Source organism: Heterodontus francisci, chromosome 28, assembly GCF_036365525.1.
Source record: "Heterodontus francisci isolate sHetFra1 chromosome 28, sHetFra1.hap1, whole genome shotgun sequence".
Classification (NCBI taxonomy): domain Eukaryota; kingdom Metazoa; phylum Chordata; class Chondrichthyes; order Heterodontiformes; family Heterodontidae; genus Heterodontus; species Heterodontus francisci.
Window position 1 is genome coordinate 26,777,563 of NC_090398.1, and position 18,834 is coordinate 26,796,396.

General features: G+C 41.5%; 1 protein-coding gene across 4 annotated transcripts in view; it reads right to left on the reverse strand.

Annotated features, from left to right (window-relative positions):
• Positions 1–2,508: 2,508 nt before the first annotated feature.
• Positions 2,509–18,834, reverse strand: part of LOC137385154 (NACHT, LRR and PYD domains-containing protein 3-like) — a 48,100-nt gene continuing 31,774 nt past the window's right edge. For 3 of the 4 annotated variants that reach the window (XM_068060095.1, XM_068060097.1, XM_068060099.1), the window contains 10 exons: positions 14,744–14,915; positions 14,576–14,641; positions 9,126–10,899; positions 8,501–8,587; positions 8,135–8,305; positions 7,806–7,976; positions 7,290–7,460; positions 6,249–6,419; positions 5,158–5,325; positions 2,509–4,606 (listed from right to left, as the gene is read on the reverse strand). In XM_068060095.1, coding sequence (XP_067916196.1) covers positions 4,510–4,606; positions 5,158–5,325; positions 6,249–6,419; positions 7,290–7,460; positions 7,806–7,976; positions 8,135–8,305; positions 8,501–8,587; positions 9,126–10,899; positions 14,576–14,641; positions 14,744–14,915 — 3,048 coding nt within the window. In that variant the 3' untranslated portion in view covers positions 2,509–4,509. The remainder of the gene's footprint in view (positions 4,607–5,157; positions 5,326–6,248; positions 6,420–7,289; positions 7,461–7,805; positions 7,977–8,134; positions 8,306–8,500; positions 8,588–9,125; positions 10,900–14,575; positions 14,642–14,743; positions 14,916–18,834) is intronic. The other variant, XM_068060098.1, reaches the window with a different exon arrangement.

Consider the following 18,834-nt stretch of genomic DNA (forward strand, 5'->3'; position numbering starts at 1 on the left):
GGTTGTCATACATCACCTACCCTTTGCAAATCCATGCTGCCTCACTCTGATCAGCTTAATATCTTCAAGGTGTTCAGTCAGCCTATTATTTACAGGCTCTAGTAAGTTCCCGTCAATAGATGTGAGTCTAACAGGTTCCCTGGTTTCCCTCTCACACTTTTCTTAAATGACAGAGTGATCAGCACAATTTTCCAATATAAAGGAACGGGTCCTGAATGGAGAGAACCTTAACAGACTATAGTTATGGCATCTGCAATGTTCTCAACTATTTCCTTTAAAATCCTGGGATGGAAATTAACTGGAGCTGCTGCTTTGCAACTTTTTAATGCTATTATTTTCTTCATTAGTGTTATTTTGCTTACGTTAACTTTAGTGAGCCCCTGTCCTTGATTCAGTATTAGTTTTCCTGGGATGTTTGGCCTGCTGACATCTTCCACCATTGTAAATACTGATGCAAAGTAATTACTGAATGTGTTTACCAGTTCATTATTTTCATTGACAATATCACAGTTGTCACTTTTCAAGGACTGGCATTCCCTTGACCACTTTCCTTTTCCTAATATAATTGTGAAACTTTTTGTGTTGATTTTGATTCTTTGTAGCTTTTACTATCTGTTTTGTCACACTTTGTTGTTCATTGTCCCTTTCAGACACCAGTTGTGGAACTTAGCAACATAGGAAACTGAGTAGACCATTGAGCCCTTCTAGTCTGCTTCCCCATTCAATGAGGTCAATGTTGATCTGCGACCTCACTCCATATAACCTACTTTGCCCTTTATCTCATATTACCTTCAGCTAACAAAAATCGATCAATCTTAGTTTTATGATTCACAAATCTCGTGATTTCTTGTTCTTTCTTTGTCCATAACATTGGCATTGTATGTTTCTGGGATGATCTAGTTATGGGTGTCCTATCAGCTGCAATGGCCTGAATGGCTTCATCATCCAAGGGCACTGTCATCTGCAGATATGTGATGGTATGATGATGTACTGGTATCAATGTTCTAATAATGATAGCAGTGTTTCTCATTGCAGTCAGACAGTTCCAGTATGGGGCATTGGGTTGAACGCACGGTAATATAAGTGACTGCGGTAGTCACACAATGCTGTTTCTTTACCTTATACATGCCATTAATTTGGTCCTTGCCCCATTTATTTATTCCAGTCTGACATTTTGGTGATTTCTTGTCAAGGCTGAACCCATCAGCTGGGACAGTATGTTGATGAATTATGTCATATCTACAATCCCATATTGTCTCGTTCAGAGTACAACACACCATATCTGGTACAACAAAAACAGAAAATGCTGGAAATACTCAAATCAAATCAGTTTCCCTGGTAAACTGAAGTTTTTTCTCAACTTCTGTTTCAGTTTTTCAGTTCAGTTACTGCTTCTGTTTTGTGGTTCCATTTCTGTTTCAATCTCATTTACCCTTCCAGTTAGGGTCTGTCACAAAAGAAAAGCTTTGCAACCATAGATTCCATGACAAGGTTATCATTCTGGTAAATCTACGTTCCACTTCCTCCAAGACCAGAATATTCTTCCGAGGGTTTACTGCACGGAACACCTCATGGTACTCCAGCTATAGGCTAACCAGGGTTTTGTATAGCTGAAGCATAAGTTTCCTGGTCCTCTACATATAAAGGTTATCTGTACCCGTTCATGACATTTTAATGTTGCGTGTCTGGACTCCCACTTCTTGATTGACCAGCACTACTAGCTTTTCACCGTTTAGAAAGTACTCGATTAATTCCTTCGGTCCAAAGTGGATGAACTTACATTTACCTACACTGAATTCTATTTTCCACAGTTTTGCACATCAACAATATCTCTTTGTACTGTTTTGCTTCCATCTACTACTTACAATGCCAACTATCTTTGTTTCATAAACAAATTTGGACATATGTCTTCCTATCCGATCATCTAAGTTGTTATTAAATGTGAATAGTTGAGGCCACAACACAGGTCTGTGTGGGACACCAACAGTCACATCCTACCAGTTAGAGTAGCTGCCCATTATCATTACTCTGTCTGCTGCCACTCAGCCAGTTTCATAACCAGATCAATAATTTGCGTTCAGCTCCTTAAAATCCAAATTTAGACAACAGTCTCTTATGGTTAACAAATGCCTTCCGGAAGTACATATAAATATCCCATATAGACATTCACCTATCCACTTCAGTCACCTCTTCAAAAAATTCACTGAGGTTTATAAAGCATAAGCCTGCCTTTTACAAATCCTTGGTAGTTCTCTCTGATTAGTGGAAATTCTTCAAAGTGTTCAGTCACACTATCCTAAATGATAGACTCCAGCAGTTTCTCGATAACTAATGTTAGGCTAATTGGTCTATAACTCCCTGCTTTCACCCTCCCACCTTTCTTAAATAGCGATGCTTCATTGACCTGGCTCTCTGACATTCCCCTCATGGAAGCTGCTTCTGATCCACACTCAGCTTTATCAGGTAATGGCAATGATTAGAGACCTTCGGGCCAGATAATGCACCATTTAATTCAACATCACACAATTCTCATCAGGACTATTACAAAATCCAGGAGTCAGAGAGAGGTGAAGTTTAATAAAGTCAGAAACATTTCCAAGTGTAAGTCATTGTACAAAGTCACGTGAGTATGGGGAACAAGAAGTCTATTCATTGGATCCTTAGTTGCCCCAGGACGTTTAGCAGAGCTGAGAGGTATTTTCACAATCTCATGGTCGGAGGTCGCATTCGGAAGTGATTGTTTACAAATTACAACCGTAAGAAGTACAGAGTTTAATTTCCATTGTAACACCAATACCCATCCTCATGTTAGTGTCAGAAAGACGGAAGGTTTGGGATCCTTAAACACTGCAAATGCTCGCAATCAGCCACACAGAACAACAGGATTCCAACCTGGCACTTAACATAAGAAATAGGAGCAGGGCCATGCAGCCCCTCAAGCCTGCCCCACCATTCAATAAGATCATGGCTGATCTGTCCCAGGCCTCAACTTCTCTTTCGTGCCTGCTCTGCTTAACCCTCGACTCCCCTAGATTTTAAAAATCTATCTACCTCCTCCTTATATACATTTAGTGACCTAACTTCCACAACACTCTGAGGCAGAGAATTCCAGAGATTCATCACCCTCTGAGAGAAGAAATTCCTTCACATCTCAGTTTTAAATGTGTGCCCCTTTATTGTGTAATTAGATCCCATTAGTTTGAGATTCCCCCACTAGTGGAAACATCTACCCTGTTGAGCCCCCTTAAAATCTTACATGTTTCTATAAGATCACCGCTCATTCTTCGAAACTCCACTGAATAAAGGCCTAACCTGTTTAGCCATTCTTGATAAGACAACCCCTTCATCCCAGGAATCAGCCTCGTAAACCTTTTCTGAGCTGCCTCCAATGCTAGTATATCCTTTTTTAAATACAGGAACCAAAACTGTACACAGTGCTCCAGGTGTGGTTTCACCAACACCCTGTACAGTTTTAACAGGACTTCCCTATTTTTAAACTCTAACCCCTGAGAAATAAAGGCCAAAATACCATTTGCCTTCCAAATTACTTGCTGCACCTGCATGCTAACCTTTTGTGTTTCATGCACAAGAACACCCAGATCCCTATGTACTGCAGTATTTTGTAGTCTTTCTCCATCTAAATAATAATCTGCCTTTTTATTTTTCCTACCAAAGTGGATGACCTCAAACATTCCCACATTGAACACCATCTGCCAAGTTTTTGCCCTCTCACTTAACCTATCTATATCCCTTTGCAGATTCTTTGTGTCCTCATCACTACATGCCTTCTCACCTATTTTTGTATCGTCAACAAATCTGGATACACTACACTCTGTCCATTCCTCTAAGTCATTAATATAGATAGTAATTAGCTGAGGCTCTAGGACGGATCCTTGTGGCACCCCACTAGTTACGGCTTTCCAACCTGAAAAAGACCCATTGATCCCGACTCTCTGCCTTTTCACTTCCCCCATTTCTCCTCTTGGTTTGCTGAACAATCCTGGGTACACCATCCTCAGGAACTTCCCCAATAGGATACGCTCACTGGGTTACCCCAGACACTGGGAGTTGGTCCATATTGGACAGTGGGATCCATCCCAGTTGAACAGAGCTTGCCCCCCCCATCCTGAACCCCCAAATTCACTTTCCAGCAGGGCCAATGGGCACTTGATAGTGAGCCAGAAGCCCCAGTAATGTGATCCCCAAACCCAGGAACACGGAATGCAATTCTAAGTGTTCCACTGCGGCTCCACCCTGGACCCTTCCTGTCTGTACATTTCCCCAGTGCCCCATTGGGGAACATTCAGTCCCGGATATCCTGCAGAAGCAGCGCTCTGGGGCCGGGCAGCTGAGTCACGTGACCCTGTTGCTGGGCCTCTGGGAGATGACACCTGCTGAGCTCAAGCTGGAAACCAGTAAATGGCCAATAGGATTTAAACTTGGAGTGTGGATGCTTAAAGAGGAGGGGCAGAAAATCAGCCAAAAATGATCGGATAATGAAAGCAATAATTAACATGATGACAACTCCACATTCAGTCGGCGTCTTGAACCCCGCAATGACTTCAGTTTATTTTCTCCATTTGAACTGAACTTATTCTGCCACAACCTGAAACAGATTAAAGATTAAACAGGAAATAAACAGATTGAAGGGTAGGTAGTTACTTTGATCTTAGAGTAGGTTAAATGTTCGGTACAACATCGTGGGCCGAAGAGCCTGTACTGTGCTGTACTGTTCTATGTTCTATGAACAATAGTGTAAATAACAGGGAAACTGGAATAATTAATTCAATAATAATTACAGACAAATATCACCCATAAAAGTGACAAACAAGTTTATAGTTTATTTTTAATATTAAACATCAACACAAACTGTGTGGAGTTTGCAAGTTCTCCCTGTGACCGCGTGGGTTTCCTCCGGGTGCTCCAGTTTCCTCCCAAATGCCAAAGACTTGCGGGTTGATGGGGCAATTTACAATGGCCAATTTACCTTAGTGTAGGTAGGTGGTAGGAGAATTGAGGGAAGGTGGGGATGGGAGAGGGAAATGGGATTAATGTAGGATTATTATAAATGGGTGGATGATGGTCGGCATGGACTCGGTGGGCCGAAGGGCCTGTTTCGATGCTGTATCTCTCTATGACTCTATGACAAACACTCACTCGATTCTCTCCAGACTTCTGCAGTTCTGTATGAGGCGGCGGAGAGCGGGGACAGATTGGTCTGTGAAGGAGTTTGATTCCAGGTTTAAAACCATCAGTGACCGGTTTCTTTTGAGAGCAGAGGCGAGATCCTCAGCACAAGAATCTGTGAGACGTGTATCATCCAGCCTACGGATTAGAGAACGAGAAATAAGAGGAATCAGGGTAAATCCCAAACTTTTGTTAATATCACTATTACTGATAACACTATCACTGATACTGATAAAAGATAGGCAGAGACAGACTTGCATTTATATAGTGCCTTTCATGACCTCAGGACATCCCAAAGCACTTTACAGCCAGTGAAATACTTTTTCAATTGTAGTCACTGCTGTACTATAGGAAACGCTGCAGCCAATCTATACACAGCAAACTCCCACATACAGTAATGTGATAATGATCAGGTTATCTGTTCTAATGATACTGGTGACAGTCTTATCAACTTGTCCTGGCACCTTCAAAGTAAATACACTGTGCTGTAACCCCTTCAAAATTATTAAACACCTTTATTGTGAGCGGAGGTGAAATGATTGTGTCCTGAATTTAACTCTTGTCTTGAATTCCCTTCTGGATACTGATGTGCAAGCCAATGGTTCTTATAAAACAATCCTCTTGGTATTTATTGGAGCCCTTAAATGTTGCACGATAATGGGATCATTGCATCCTGTTTTTTTTTAAAAGTGATGCTGATTGTGGGATAACTGTTAACCAGGACATCGGGGATATCTCCCCTGCTCTTCTTCAAAAGAGTGCCATTGGATCTTTTACATTCATCTGTGAGAGCACACAGGGTGCCCTGGTTTAACATCTCATCTAAAAGACAGCACTTCCAACAATGCAGCACTCCCTCAGTACTGCACTGAGCGTCAGCCTAGATTTTTGTACTCAAGTATCTAGAATGACAATTGAACCCACACCTTCGGATTCAGCAGTGTGAATGCTATCACTGATCCATGTTTAACACTTAGTTTTTATTAATAAGATTATGACTGGTAACATACAGTGTCAGACATCCAGTTATTAGAAACACAATCTCAGAGTCTGGTACTTACCGCAGTTTCTGTATTTTACAGTCTGGGTTATTCAGAGCCGCACACAGTGGTTTCACTCCTGCATCTTTCAGTTTATTATGACCCAGGTCCAACTCAGTGAGTGACCAGTTTGTACTGAGAGCAGACGTCAGATCTTTGGTACTCGAAGCTGAGAGACCATTATCACACAGCCTGGGGATCAGAGAAATGCAGATAAGATATATAGATGGATAGAGACACTAACAATGATCTACTTGTATTTATTTGTTTCCGGGATGGGAGTGTCACTGGCTAGATGGGCCAGTCCGCAAATTCCCACTACTGGCTCGCTCACCAGATTGTCACCATGGTCCCACCTCTGGGCCATTTTGGATGTGGCTGGGTTGGAGGGTCGGGGGTAATGACTACCCGCTTGCAAGTGGCGTGTAGGCAATTAAGCCTCTTAAAAGGGCCTATTAATGCCCCTCTCCTGCTGTTGACTGGCACCATGGAGACCATAAACTGGCTGATAAATGAAGACAGCCTCCCAGCAGCAGATCTGGGGTGGGATATAGCTCCATTTACCAGTTTACCACCCCCCGCCCCACCCCCCTACTCCCAAAACCACATTTGTTAAAAGGCCGCAGTTGTGGCTGCTGGCCGCCCTGTGCACGATGTGGTCTCTTTCTATTTTTTTTAAGTCTTCAGAAGACACCTCCATCTTGAAGCGCCCTCCGTCTCTCCTACTTGCAATGTCAGTTCTCACCTCTAATGATTGGGTTGCTGATGTGTCAGTGTTGAAGGCTCTTATTGGCCATACAGCCTACACAGCCCACCCACTGTCATTAATTGTACCGGGCTCCCGGAGGCAGCCACTGGAATGAAAATCCAGCCCTAAGTATTTATTAATAACACAAATACTGATGTTAATAAACACTCTACATTATCAGTAATAGTGCTATTATTAAACATTGTTCATACTAATAAAATACAGTGTTTATTACTAGCATTCTTGCTGATAATAGTATGTAGTGTCAGACATCCCGTTATTACAAACACAATCTTACACAGTTTGCTATTTACCGCAGTTTCTGTATTTTACAGTCCAGGTTCCTCAGAGCCGTAGACAATAGCTTTACTCCTGAATCACCCAGTTTATTATAACCCAGGTCTAGAACTGTCAGTGACCTGTTTACACTGAGATTTGAAACTAGATCTTCAGCACAATAGGATGTGAGACCAACACCACTCAGCCTGGAGATCAGAAATAGAGAGACAATTTAACTCAGGATAACTCCTAGAGCTTATTCATAACACTATTACCGATAGTATTATTCATGTTAATATGTAATGTACAGTGTTTATGAACACTATTACTGATGCTAATGTACAGTGTTTAATAACACTGACAGATACAAAAAAATGCAGTGTTTATTAATAACACTGTTATTGATACTAATGCACAATGTTTATTAATGACACTGGTACTGATACTAATATTGTGCAGTGTTTATTAGTAATACTATTACTGATACTAATAATATACAGTGTTAGATATCCAGTTATTATAAACACCAGCTCACAAATTCTGGTACTTACTTCAGTTCCTGTATTTTACAGTCTGGATTACTCAGAGCCACAGATAGTTGTTTCATTCCTAAATCTCCCAGTTTATTACCACTCAGGTTCAGCTCAGTCAGTGACTGGTTTGTACTGAGAACAGAGATGAGATCCTCGGTACAAGAAACTGTGAGACCGATATCACCCAGCCTGCAGGTCAGAAACAGTATGTAACTGAATAAATCCCAGTTATTATTAATAAGCTATTACTGATACTGAATAATAACATTATTACTGATACAAAAAATAATGTATAGTGTCAGACACCCAGTTATTATAAACACATTCTCAAACAGTCTGGTACTTACTGCAGTTTCTGTATTTTACAGTCCGGGTTCCCCAGAGCCACAGACAGTAGCATCACTCCTGAATATCCCAGTTTATTACCACTCAGGTTCAGATCTATCAGTGACCGATTTGTACAGAGAGTTGAGGCAAGATCCCTGGCACAACAAGCAGTGAGAATGTTTTCCTCCAGTCTGAAGCCGAGAGAGGGAGAGAGAAGGTGGTTGGGGGTAGGGACGGAGAAACAAATCAGGGTGACTACTCAATGTTTATTAACAGCATTATTATACTACAAAGGACATTGTCTTTATTAATATTACTGATACTGTTACTATTAAAAATGTACAATGTCTGGCATCTAGTCTTCATAAACACCATCTGTTACGTACCCCAGTCTCTGTATTTTACAGTCTGGGTTCCTCAGAGCTGCAGACAGTAGTTTCACTCCTGAATCTCCCAGTTCATTGATGCCTAGTCTGAACACAAGAAGAGTGAGAAACAAATTGAATCAACCCCCGGCAACAACTTTTCTCTCGGAAAGTACTGAAGGCATTAAAAAGACTTCAAGAAATCAGTGAGCAGTTTTTCCTGTCAATGACAATAAATTACACTCTGTTCAACTCCTCATACATTCAGAGACTGTCAGTAAGTGTATTTGTTAAATAAAGTGCAGTCAGTGTGTGGTGTTCAAATGTCTCTTAGTCTGGTTTCATTTGCTAATGATCAGAATTAGTCTCCTGAAGCTCAATAAGCAGCTGTTTAAAATTTGAAGAATGTTCTCATTCCTGCTGCTCTTTCAATCCTGGATTTTATGGGAAAAACTAACATTCCTAATAGTTCACAAGGATCCATTTTAGATTTACCACTCCTTCGGGAATTCTCTTATTTCTCTTATCTCTGTTATTTATCACATTTTTGTTTCGCTCTTGTTGAGCTGGACTATATATCTTTTAAAACCAGATCAATAATTCAATTCATTTCTCCAATTTTCCAAACAGACAAATAAATCGTTACCTCAAGACATGGCATTTGTGCAGAATGGGTTTCAGCTGCTGGAGTCCTTCACAGTGAATATTGCAGTTCTCCAGATTGAGTTCTTTTATTGTTTCACAGAGTGCAATGACATGAGACAGGACTGCACAGTCAATCGGGGACAGTTTCAATCCACAAAGATGAAGCACTCCGACTGATCCCACTATCTCCTGAACCAGTGCTTTATTCTGAGACTCAGTCAGGTAGTGCAATGCGTTCAGGAGGTTCCTTTTACCAGTTTCACTCCTTGTGTTTCGAATCTGTCCTCCAACCGTCTCCTTCACCCAGTCAATCACTCGGCAGGTTGTTTGATGAGGAAATCGACCCAGAAACTCCTCCAGGGGTCGAGCTGCCTGTGGGGAGGAGAGACCAGCAACAAAACGCAGAAGTATCTCAAATCTCCCATCCTTCGTCCTGTGGGCATCACTGAGGAGATTCCGGATGTCCCCGGGATTTGGAGTCAGGAATTGTGCGAGTGCGGCTACAAACTCTTGGATGGTGAGGTGCGGGAATGTGTAAACCACACTCTGGACAGAATCATCTCTCTCCAAAAGTTCCATCAGGAATCCAGACAGGAACTGGGAAGGTTGCAGATTGTACTCGATCAAATCTCCATTTCTAAACACAATCTTCTTCCTGGAGACTCCTGTGAAGGCCATCTCACCGATCTTCAGTAACACATCACGGAGGTTTTCAATCTCTCGGCTATGGTTTTTCAGAATGTTGTAAATATAGTAGGAATATAGCTGGGTGATGGTCTTGGGAACTTGCTGCTGTTTCCTGTCTCTTTGTGTAAAGAAGGGACCCAGTGACAGACAGAGGATCCAGCAGTAGGAAGGGTTGTAACACATGGTGTACAGGATCTCGTTCTCCTCCACGTGTTTGAAAACAGCTGCTGCCACCGTCTGATCTTCAAAACACTTGTTGAAATATTCCTTCCGTTCATCGCCAACAAATCCCAGGATTTCAGCCCAGACACTGATCTCAGCCTTTTCCAATAAATGTAATGCAGTGGGACGACTGGTCACTAACACTGAACATCCTGGGAGCAGCTTGTGTTGTATTAAACTGTACACAATGTCAGACACTTCACAGCAGCATTCGGGATCTGTGCACATGTACTGAGGTTCTGTATTTCTCCGATTGTCAGTAAAATCGATCGTGTCCTTGAATTCATCCAAACCATCAAATATAAACAGTAATCCCTCTGGATTCTTCCAGAGCTCTCCCAGAACATTCCCAAAGTAAGGATACTGATCCAGTATCAGATTCCTCAGGTTTATTTTACAGTTAATAGTATTCAAATCCCGGAATTTAAAACTGAAAACAAATTGAAAGTTTGGGTATATTTTCCCAGTGGCCCAGTCATGAACAATCTTTTGTACCATTGTTGTTTTTCCAATCCCCGGGACTCCACTCACTGCTGCTGAACTCCCAGAAGTGGATCTCCAGAATAAACTCTTTACTTTCTGAAGCAAAAATCCCACCCAGGAAAAACTGCTCTGGAACAATTGATCAGGTCGGATTTTTTCCAGTTCTTTCCGGAGATGTTTCTTTCTCCACTTTTCATGATCTCGGCCTCTTACCAGCAGTTCATGTTCTACAAGTGTCCGATCTCGAACAGTAGAAATGACCGTTAGCTCAGCGTATCGATCAACCAGCTGGAAAATCTTAACCTTCTCCTTTATTAGGATAGTGTTCACTCTCAGTGTTTCAGTTTGTACCCGGAGTGTTTCCTTGTGTTTCTGTTGAACATCTTCAATTAGAACAGACAGAAAGTGGTTTTCAATGTTAGCTGCACTGATGTAAAAAAAACTTCACTATCCAGTGAAATGTCACATTTAATTCACAGCGTTAATAGAGGTTCACATAGAAATTCAATCTCAGTTAATGGAAACCTCGCTTGAAAGTGAATGATGGCAGAAAAAAGTTTCAAATTTTCACCTGATTCTAATGTATACTGAACATGGAGATTTCTACAAAGGTGATAGTTTCCCTCTGATGGATAATTAACCCACCAACCCCTGCACATGTGCACATGCAGAAATGGCTACTAGCTGAAGGCCTGTCGATACAATTAATTAAAATTAGCATGGAGCATCGCAATTGCATTTTTTTGCACACCGAATCACTTTCTGGATTAAGTTTAAGTAACAATTACCAATAATAACAGTACTCATAATACAGGCAGTATAATAACTAATATATGTATAAAGACTAGGATGGGGTGACCATTTGGAACTGTTCAACCTCTAATTGGTCGATTTTGGTATCATTCATTTTAAATCATCACCACACTGGTTGGTGAGTACCTGTGAATGAATTGACCTTTCCCTCAGGCTGGGCTGTACCATTGCAAACTTCAAAATACTGGATCTAAGGGCATATGGTACTAGAATAGTGCCAAGTGCTTCTAGATGAATAGCCACCCTATGGTTAATACTAACAGATCTGCCCTCTGTTATAGGCATTTCATTACAAATCCACACATGATATTAGCTTTATGAAATTTGTCCCATTTTATTCCCAGGACTGGATCCAACAATGTCTCCTTCCTCATTAGGAGGAAACATACTGATCAACATAATTCTCCTGAACACACTTCAAAAATTCTTGATGAAAGGTACACAGATCTGAAACGTTAACTCTATTTTATTCTCCACAGAAGCTGCCTGACCTGCTGAGTAATTCCAGCATTTTCTGCTTTTGTTTTAAAAATTCTTTCCCTTCTCTGCCTTTAAAACGATCACTGCTTCATTCAATGAAGACATAGGAAATGGCATCAGAGATAGATTTGCATTGTTTGTGGGATGAGACATCAGATTTTGAAATTTTGATCTATATATGAACTGAATTCATCAAATTAATGCAAGAAAGTGACTCACAATGAATGAAAATATTTCATAATGGATAAACTGAAATTATGCAGTGAGCATTGCTCATGAAATTAATGATGATTTAGAAGGACAATAAATGAACAGTGCAAGTCGGTCTAAGGACAACTGAATATGTTTCCGTGGATACACTGAAAGGAGGGGTAAGCGTGTTCATCTCCAACAGGAGCTGGCTTATTTGAGACTGATAGCCTTTTTCTATTCTGAAACATTCTCCTGTTATATCAAACATGCAACAAATAATTGTGTTGACGTAACAGTCCTTTCTGAACACCAATTAAAATCAAAAAGAAAGCTACTGCACACTTCACTCAGTTTAATGTTAGAGCAGAAAACCTTAACATTTCATTTCAACTGTCCTACTAATAATTCCATTGTGTTGTTTAATCTTGTTCTGAGTTTTCTCTAATGCAGTGCTGGAAATTAGAAAATATGTTTCTGTTAATCATTGACTTGAGTCTAAAAGGAACCATCATGGAGCAGAAGAAATTTCACAGCACATTTCAACTGGTTTGTTGCCAGTGGGAAAATAGCAAATACATTTCTCATCACCCAGAACAATATTTTCATTATATTCTTAGATTAATGGATTAATGTTCTATTGTGTTCACATCTGAGAGGAGATGAAAAGGATTCTGACTGGTCATTCTCTGCTGTGCAAAAAACACTACCTTACAGCAATGTGCACAGCTCATGTCTCCATATAATCTCGATGATAAAGCCACTGGATAAGGCGTAAAAAAAGAATCACGAGGATGATAACAAAACTGGTAGGTGATATTTGTCAAGGGAGACTGAACAAACTGGGGCTCTATTCTCTAGAAAAAAAAATAAGGATGAGGTTTCCCGAATCGAGGTGATTAATAATACGAATGAGGATTAACAGAGTAGACATAGAGAGGAGATTGCCATTTGTAAATGAAGATAGCCACCAATAAGTCCAATAGGTAATTCAGGAGAAATATCTTTAGCCAGAGTGTTTGCAATGTGGAGTTCACTACCAAAGGAGTAGTTCAGCTGAAGAGGGGAAGCTGGGAAGTGAAAAGGAATAAAAGGATATCGTCATAGCGTTAGAGGAAGATGGGTGGGAGGTGGCCCATGTGGGTGTTCCTTCATTCGGCCAAAATCTCATGCCATGACCAAAGATCAGTGATCTGCTCAGATTCATTCTTAAACATCCTTCATTGTAGAGGCTTGCTCAGCCATTTCAGAGGTGACCACATTGGTGAAGAGCTGGAGCTATATATCGACAAGACCTTCTTTACCGCTACCAATTGGCCTGCTTCTGTGCTAGACTACATTTAATTCTATTTTCTTTTTTCACATCTCTCCTCCTCTTTATTGTCAATCTATAGGATAGAGCTACAGGAGTCAATACTTCTGACTCAAGGTGCTATTATTTCCCTGTGAGTTGAGGGCACATGACAGGTGTGTATGGGGTTTCACAGTGTATCAGGATCCTGCCAGGTATGTATGGGGTTTCACAGTGTATCAGGATCCTGCCAGGTATGTATGGGGTTTCACAGTGTATCAGGATCCTGACAGGTATGTATGGGGTTTCACAGTGTATCAGGATCCTGCCAGGTATGTATGGGGTTTCACAGTGTATCAGGATCCTGACAGGTGTGTATGGGGTTTCACAGTGTATCAGGATCCTGTCAGGTGTGTATGGGGTTTCACAGTGTATCAGGATCCTGCCAGGTGTGTATGGGGTTTCACAGTGTATCAGGATCCTGCCAGGTGCGTATGGGGTTTCACAGTGTATCAGGATCCTGCCAGGTATGTATGGGGTTTCACAGTGTATCAGGATCCTGCCAGGTATGTATGGGGTTTCACAGTGTATCAGGATCCTGCCAGGTGTGTATGGGGTTTCACAGTGTATCAGGATCCTTCCGGGTGTGTCTGGGGTTTCACAGTGTATCAGGACCCTGCCAGGTGTGTATGGGGTTTCACAGTGCATCAGGATCCTGCCGGGTGTGTCTGGGGTTTCACAGTGTATCAGGATCCTGCCAGGTGTGTATAGGGTTTCACAGTGTATCAGGATCCTGCCAGCTGTGTACAGGGTTTCACAGTGTATCAGGATCCTGCCAGGTGTGTATGAGGTTTCACAGTGTATCAGGATCCTGCCGGGTGTGTCTGGGGTTTCACAGTGTATCAGGATCCTGCCAGCTGTGTACAGGGTTTCACAGTGTATCAGGATCCTGCCAGCTGTGTACAGGGTTTCACAGGGTATCAGGATCCTGCCAGCTGTGTACAGGGTTTCACAGTGTATCAGGATCCTGTAGGTGTGTATGGTGTTTCATAGCGTGTCAGGATCCTATACACAACATTCCGAAGTCAGTGGATTCAGTGAAGTATTTGCAAAGTCCATACATTTACAGCGTATATCAGAAACCAAATCTAAGATTTAAGATAAATGCAAGCAACTTTCAATCGTGTTTCTCCAGCCTCTGAACTTCTGATTTCCAGAAACAAACGGCGACAGTCGGATTCTGAGAAGTGAAATAGGATGTTTGAAATCTCCATGTCATCACTTACCTTTCAGGTGACTGGGTAATTCAGATAAACCTCCTGCGATGCGTGTATAATCAAATGAATCACAACCTGTTTAAATCAATTAATTTACATGAAATCAGATTTGTGTAATATAGTAAATTCTGCAGTGTTTGAATCTGAAGTTGAATTCAGTGTGTGATTTTACCATACCGAGTTCCTGTATATCTTTCAGTATTTTGTCCAACTTTGGTACTCCGTGACGCATTTTCACAAAGGATTCCCACATCACCCTTCGGACCCGAGAGCCTTTCTCCATCACCAGATTTAGGAGAAGTTTGGAACTGTCTGCCCTGTTTCCCTTCTCTGTGAGTTCAATGATTTTCTGTAAGTATAATGATGAATATATTGAGGAGGGGAGTGATCGCTGGACACTGAGAATGAAAAGATCCCAGCCTTTTTTTAATCACAGGAAACAGTCACTGGAGTACATACTGATCTATTCCGAACATGGGCTGAATATTCTGCAAGCGTCTTCGAGGGACATGAGAACAGAAGCAGGCCATTCTGCCCATCAAGCCTCTTCTACGATTCAATGAGATCATGGCTGATTGATATCCTAACCTCATCCACTCACCTTGGCTCCATATCCCTTAATATACGTGGCTCGCAAAAATCGATCGATCTCAGATCTTGATTAATTCATTCATGGAAAGTAGATGAAACCAAAATAGAAATCAGAAGTATTGTTCTGGAAGAGTGAGGAATCACTGATGCTCTGCAGTCGTTTCACTCGGATTAGTTTCCTCTGTCCTTCAGTCTCCAACATCGCATCAGATACTGAATAACAATATGATCCACTTGTTTCTCCTACTTACTTTCTGCTGTCACACTTTGGCTGCTGTTTTATTTCAGTAAATCACAATCAGAACTCAAGTGACAGAGAAGCATTGATTCTGAAGTGAGGGAAGCAGCTAGAAAACTGTCTAACTGATCACCACTGACTAATCAATACAATCACTGCTGATCTATTAGTCAGGAGAATTAACAATAAGGATGAAAAATCCAATTGCTTTTCCCCTCAGTCATTGAAACGTGTGTCACCCATTAGTTTACACACCCTCTGCCAGTTTGAAACCTCAGTCACTGGGAACATATATCTGGCACGAGGCACAAGCAGTCAGGACTTTCACCTACAGTTTATAGTAACATAGAGGCTTTAATGTGGAAAATTGACAGTAAGTGTGGGGCCCTTAGAGGATGTGAATGGGGAATTAATAACAGGGAAATGGCAGATAATTTAAACCAATATTTTGCATCAGTCTTCACAGTGCAGAACACTATAAACACCACATCAATAATAGATGAACAAGGTGTAAATGGGAGGGAGAAAGTTGTAACAATATCACGAGGGAAAAGGTGCTGGACAAGCTAATGGGACTAAAGGCAGAAAAGTCGCCAGGACCTGAAGGTCTGCACCCAAGGGTTTTAAAAGAAGTGACTGCAGAGATAGTGGAGACACTGTTCATAATATACCAAAACTCACTGGATTCCGGTAGGATACAAGCCGATTGGAAAACCGCTAATGTGACAACCCTATTCAAGAAAGGAGGGAGAAAGAAAGCAGGAAACTCTAGACCAGTTAGCTTAATGTCAGTCATTGGGAAAATGCTTGAGTCGATTATGAAGGAAGAAATAGCAGGACATTTAGAGAATCATTATGCAATCAGAGTCAACATGATTTTACGAAAGGGAAATCATGTTTGACAAATTTGTTAGAGTTCTTTGAGGATATGACAAGCAAAGTGGATAATTATTGTTGTGTAGTTGGATTTTGAAAAGGCGTTTGATAAGGTGCCACATAAAAGGTTATTGCACAAAATGGGAGCTCAGGGTATTGGGGGTAATGTGTTGGATTGGATTGAGGATTGACTAATACACAGAAGGCAGAGAGTCGGGATTATTGGGTCTTTCCCAGTTTGGAAAGTCATAACTAGTGGGGTGCAATGATCAGTCCTAGGGCCTCAACTATTTACTATCTACATTAATGACTTAGAGGAAGGGACAGAGTGTATTGTATCCAAATTTGCTGACAATACAAAAATAGGTGGGAAGGCATGTTGTGGTGAGGACACAAAGAATCTGAAAAGTGATATAGATAGGTTAAGTGAGTGGGCAAAAACCTGGCAGATGGCGTACAATGTTGGAAAGTGTGAGGTCATCCACTTTGGTAGGAAGAATAAAAAGGCAGATTATTAGTTAGATGGAGAAAGACTACAAAATACTGCAGCACAGAGGGATCTGGGTGTTCTTGTACAGGAAACACAAAAGGTTAGCATGCAGATGCAGCAAGTAATTAGAAAGGCAAATGGAATTTTGGCCTTTATTTCTAGGGGGTTAGAGTTTAAAAATAGGGAAGTTCTGTTACAACTGTACAGGGTGTTGGTGAAGCCACACCTGGAGTACTATGGACAGTTTTGGTCCCCGTATTTAAAGAAGGATATACTAGCAGTGGAGGCAGTTGAGAAAAGGTTCACTAGGCTGATTCCTCGGATGAAGGGGTTGTCTTATCAAGAACGGCTAAACGGGGTTAGACCTTTATTCATTGGAGTTTAGAAGAATGAGAGGTAATCTTATGGAAACATATAAGATTTTAAGGGGGCTCGACAGGGTAGATGTTGAGAATATGTTTCCACTAGTCGGGGAATCTCAAACTAGGGGACATAATTACAGAATAAGGGGGTACACATTTAAAACTGAGATGCGAAGGAATTTCTTCTCTCAGAGGATGGTGAATCTCTGGAATTCTCTGCCTCAGAGAGTTGTCGAGGCCAGGTCACTAAATGTATTTAAGGAGGAGGTAGATAGATTTTTGAAATCTCGGGGAGTCGAGGGTGAGGCAGAGCAGGCCCGAAAGCGGAGTTGAGGACTGGGACAGATCAGCCATGATCTTTTTTGAATGGCGGGGCAGGCCTGAGGAGCTGAATGGCCTACTCCTGCTCCTATTTCTTATGTTCTTATGTAATGTTATAGTACCAGTAATCCAGAGACCTGATTTCAAATTTCTGCAAGGCATTTTGTGAGTTTGAATTCAAATTACAATTTCTAACATCTGGAAATTTAAAAAAAAAATCTGGTAGCGATAAAGAAGATTGTTGTAAAACTGAATATCCTTTAGGTCTGGTCGATACGTGGCTCCGGTCCTTCACCACTGTGGTCGCCGCTGAAGTGGCCTAGCAAGCCTCGACAATGAAGGATTTTTAAGAATAAATCTGGGCCGGTCACTGATCTTTGGTCTTGGCATGGGATTTGGGTAGAATGAAGGAACACCCAGCCCAGTCAAGCCTGAAAAGTACTCCTCACTAACATCTGGGAACTCAAGCCAATGTGGCACAGGAGGACCACACATTTATCAAGCAAGTGTAACACACTCATATTTACAAAATCATATTTATTAGCCCCCATCCCAGAGTCCTTCATCAGAATCCTTGAGTATATCCTGTCCCATCGGCAGAGCAGACTGACCTGTGGTGGGGCACAATGGTATACATTCGGCTAGCAGTGACCCTGAATGTCCTCAACATTGACTCAGGACCCCACGTCACCTTGTCACTTCAGGGAAAATACGGGTAAGGAAATCTTTTTCTGATCACCACATACCGTCCTCCTTCAGCCAAAGATCAATACTCCTCCATGTTGAACACCACTTGGAGGATATCCAGTTTCCAGACAATTTTATTCACTCCACATGATATCATGGAAGGGGTGAGAGAAATAGACACGGCAAAGTACATGGGTCCTGACAACATTCTGGCTGTTGTGTTGAAGACGTGAGTTCTATAACTAGTTGTAGGTCAAGACAAGTTGTTCCAGTGCTGCCACATCACTGGCATCTACCTGATAATGTAGAGAATTACCCAGGTATGTTTTGTACATGAAAAGACTGACAAACCGAACCAGGGTCATTTACTATCCCAATTGGCTACTCACAATCATCAACAAAGTGATGTAAGAAGTTCTCACCAATGTTATCAAGAAGCACTTACTCACAAATAACCTGCTCACTGATGCTCAGTTTGGGTTCATCATAGCCACTCGGCTTCAGACCTCACTATGGACTTGGCCCAAACATGGACAAAATAGTTGAATTCCAGAGGTGAGGTGAAAGTGACATCAGCTACAACACTGGCATCTACCCGGCAATGTGGAAAATTGCCCAATTATATCCCATACACAAAAAAGCAGGACAAATCCAAACCAGCCAATTAACACCTCATCTGTCTACTCTTGATCATCAGCAAAGT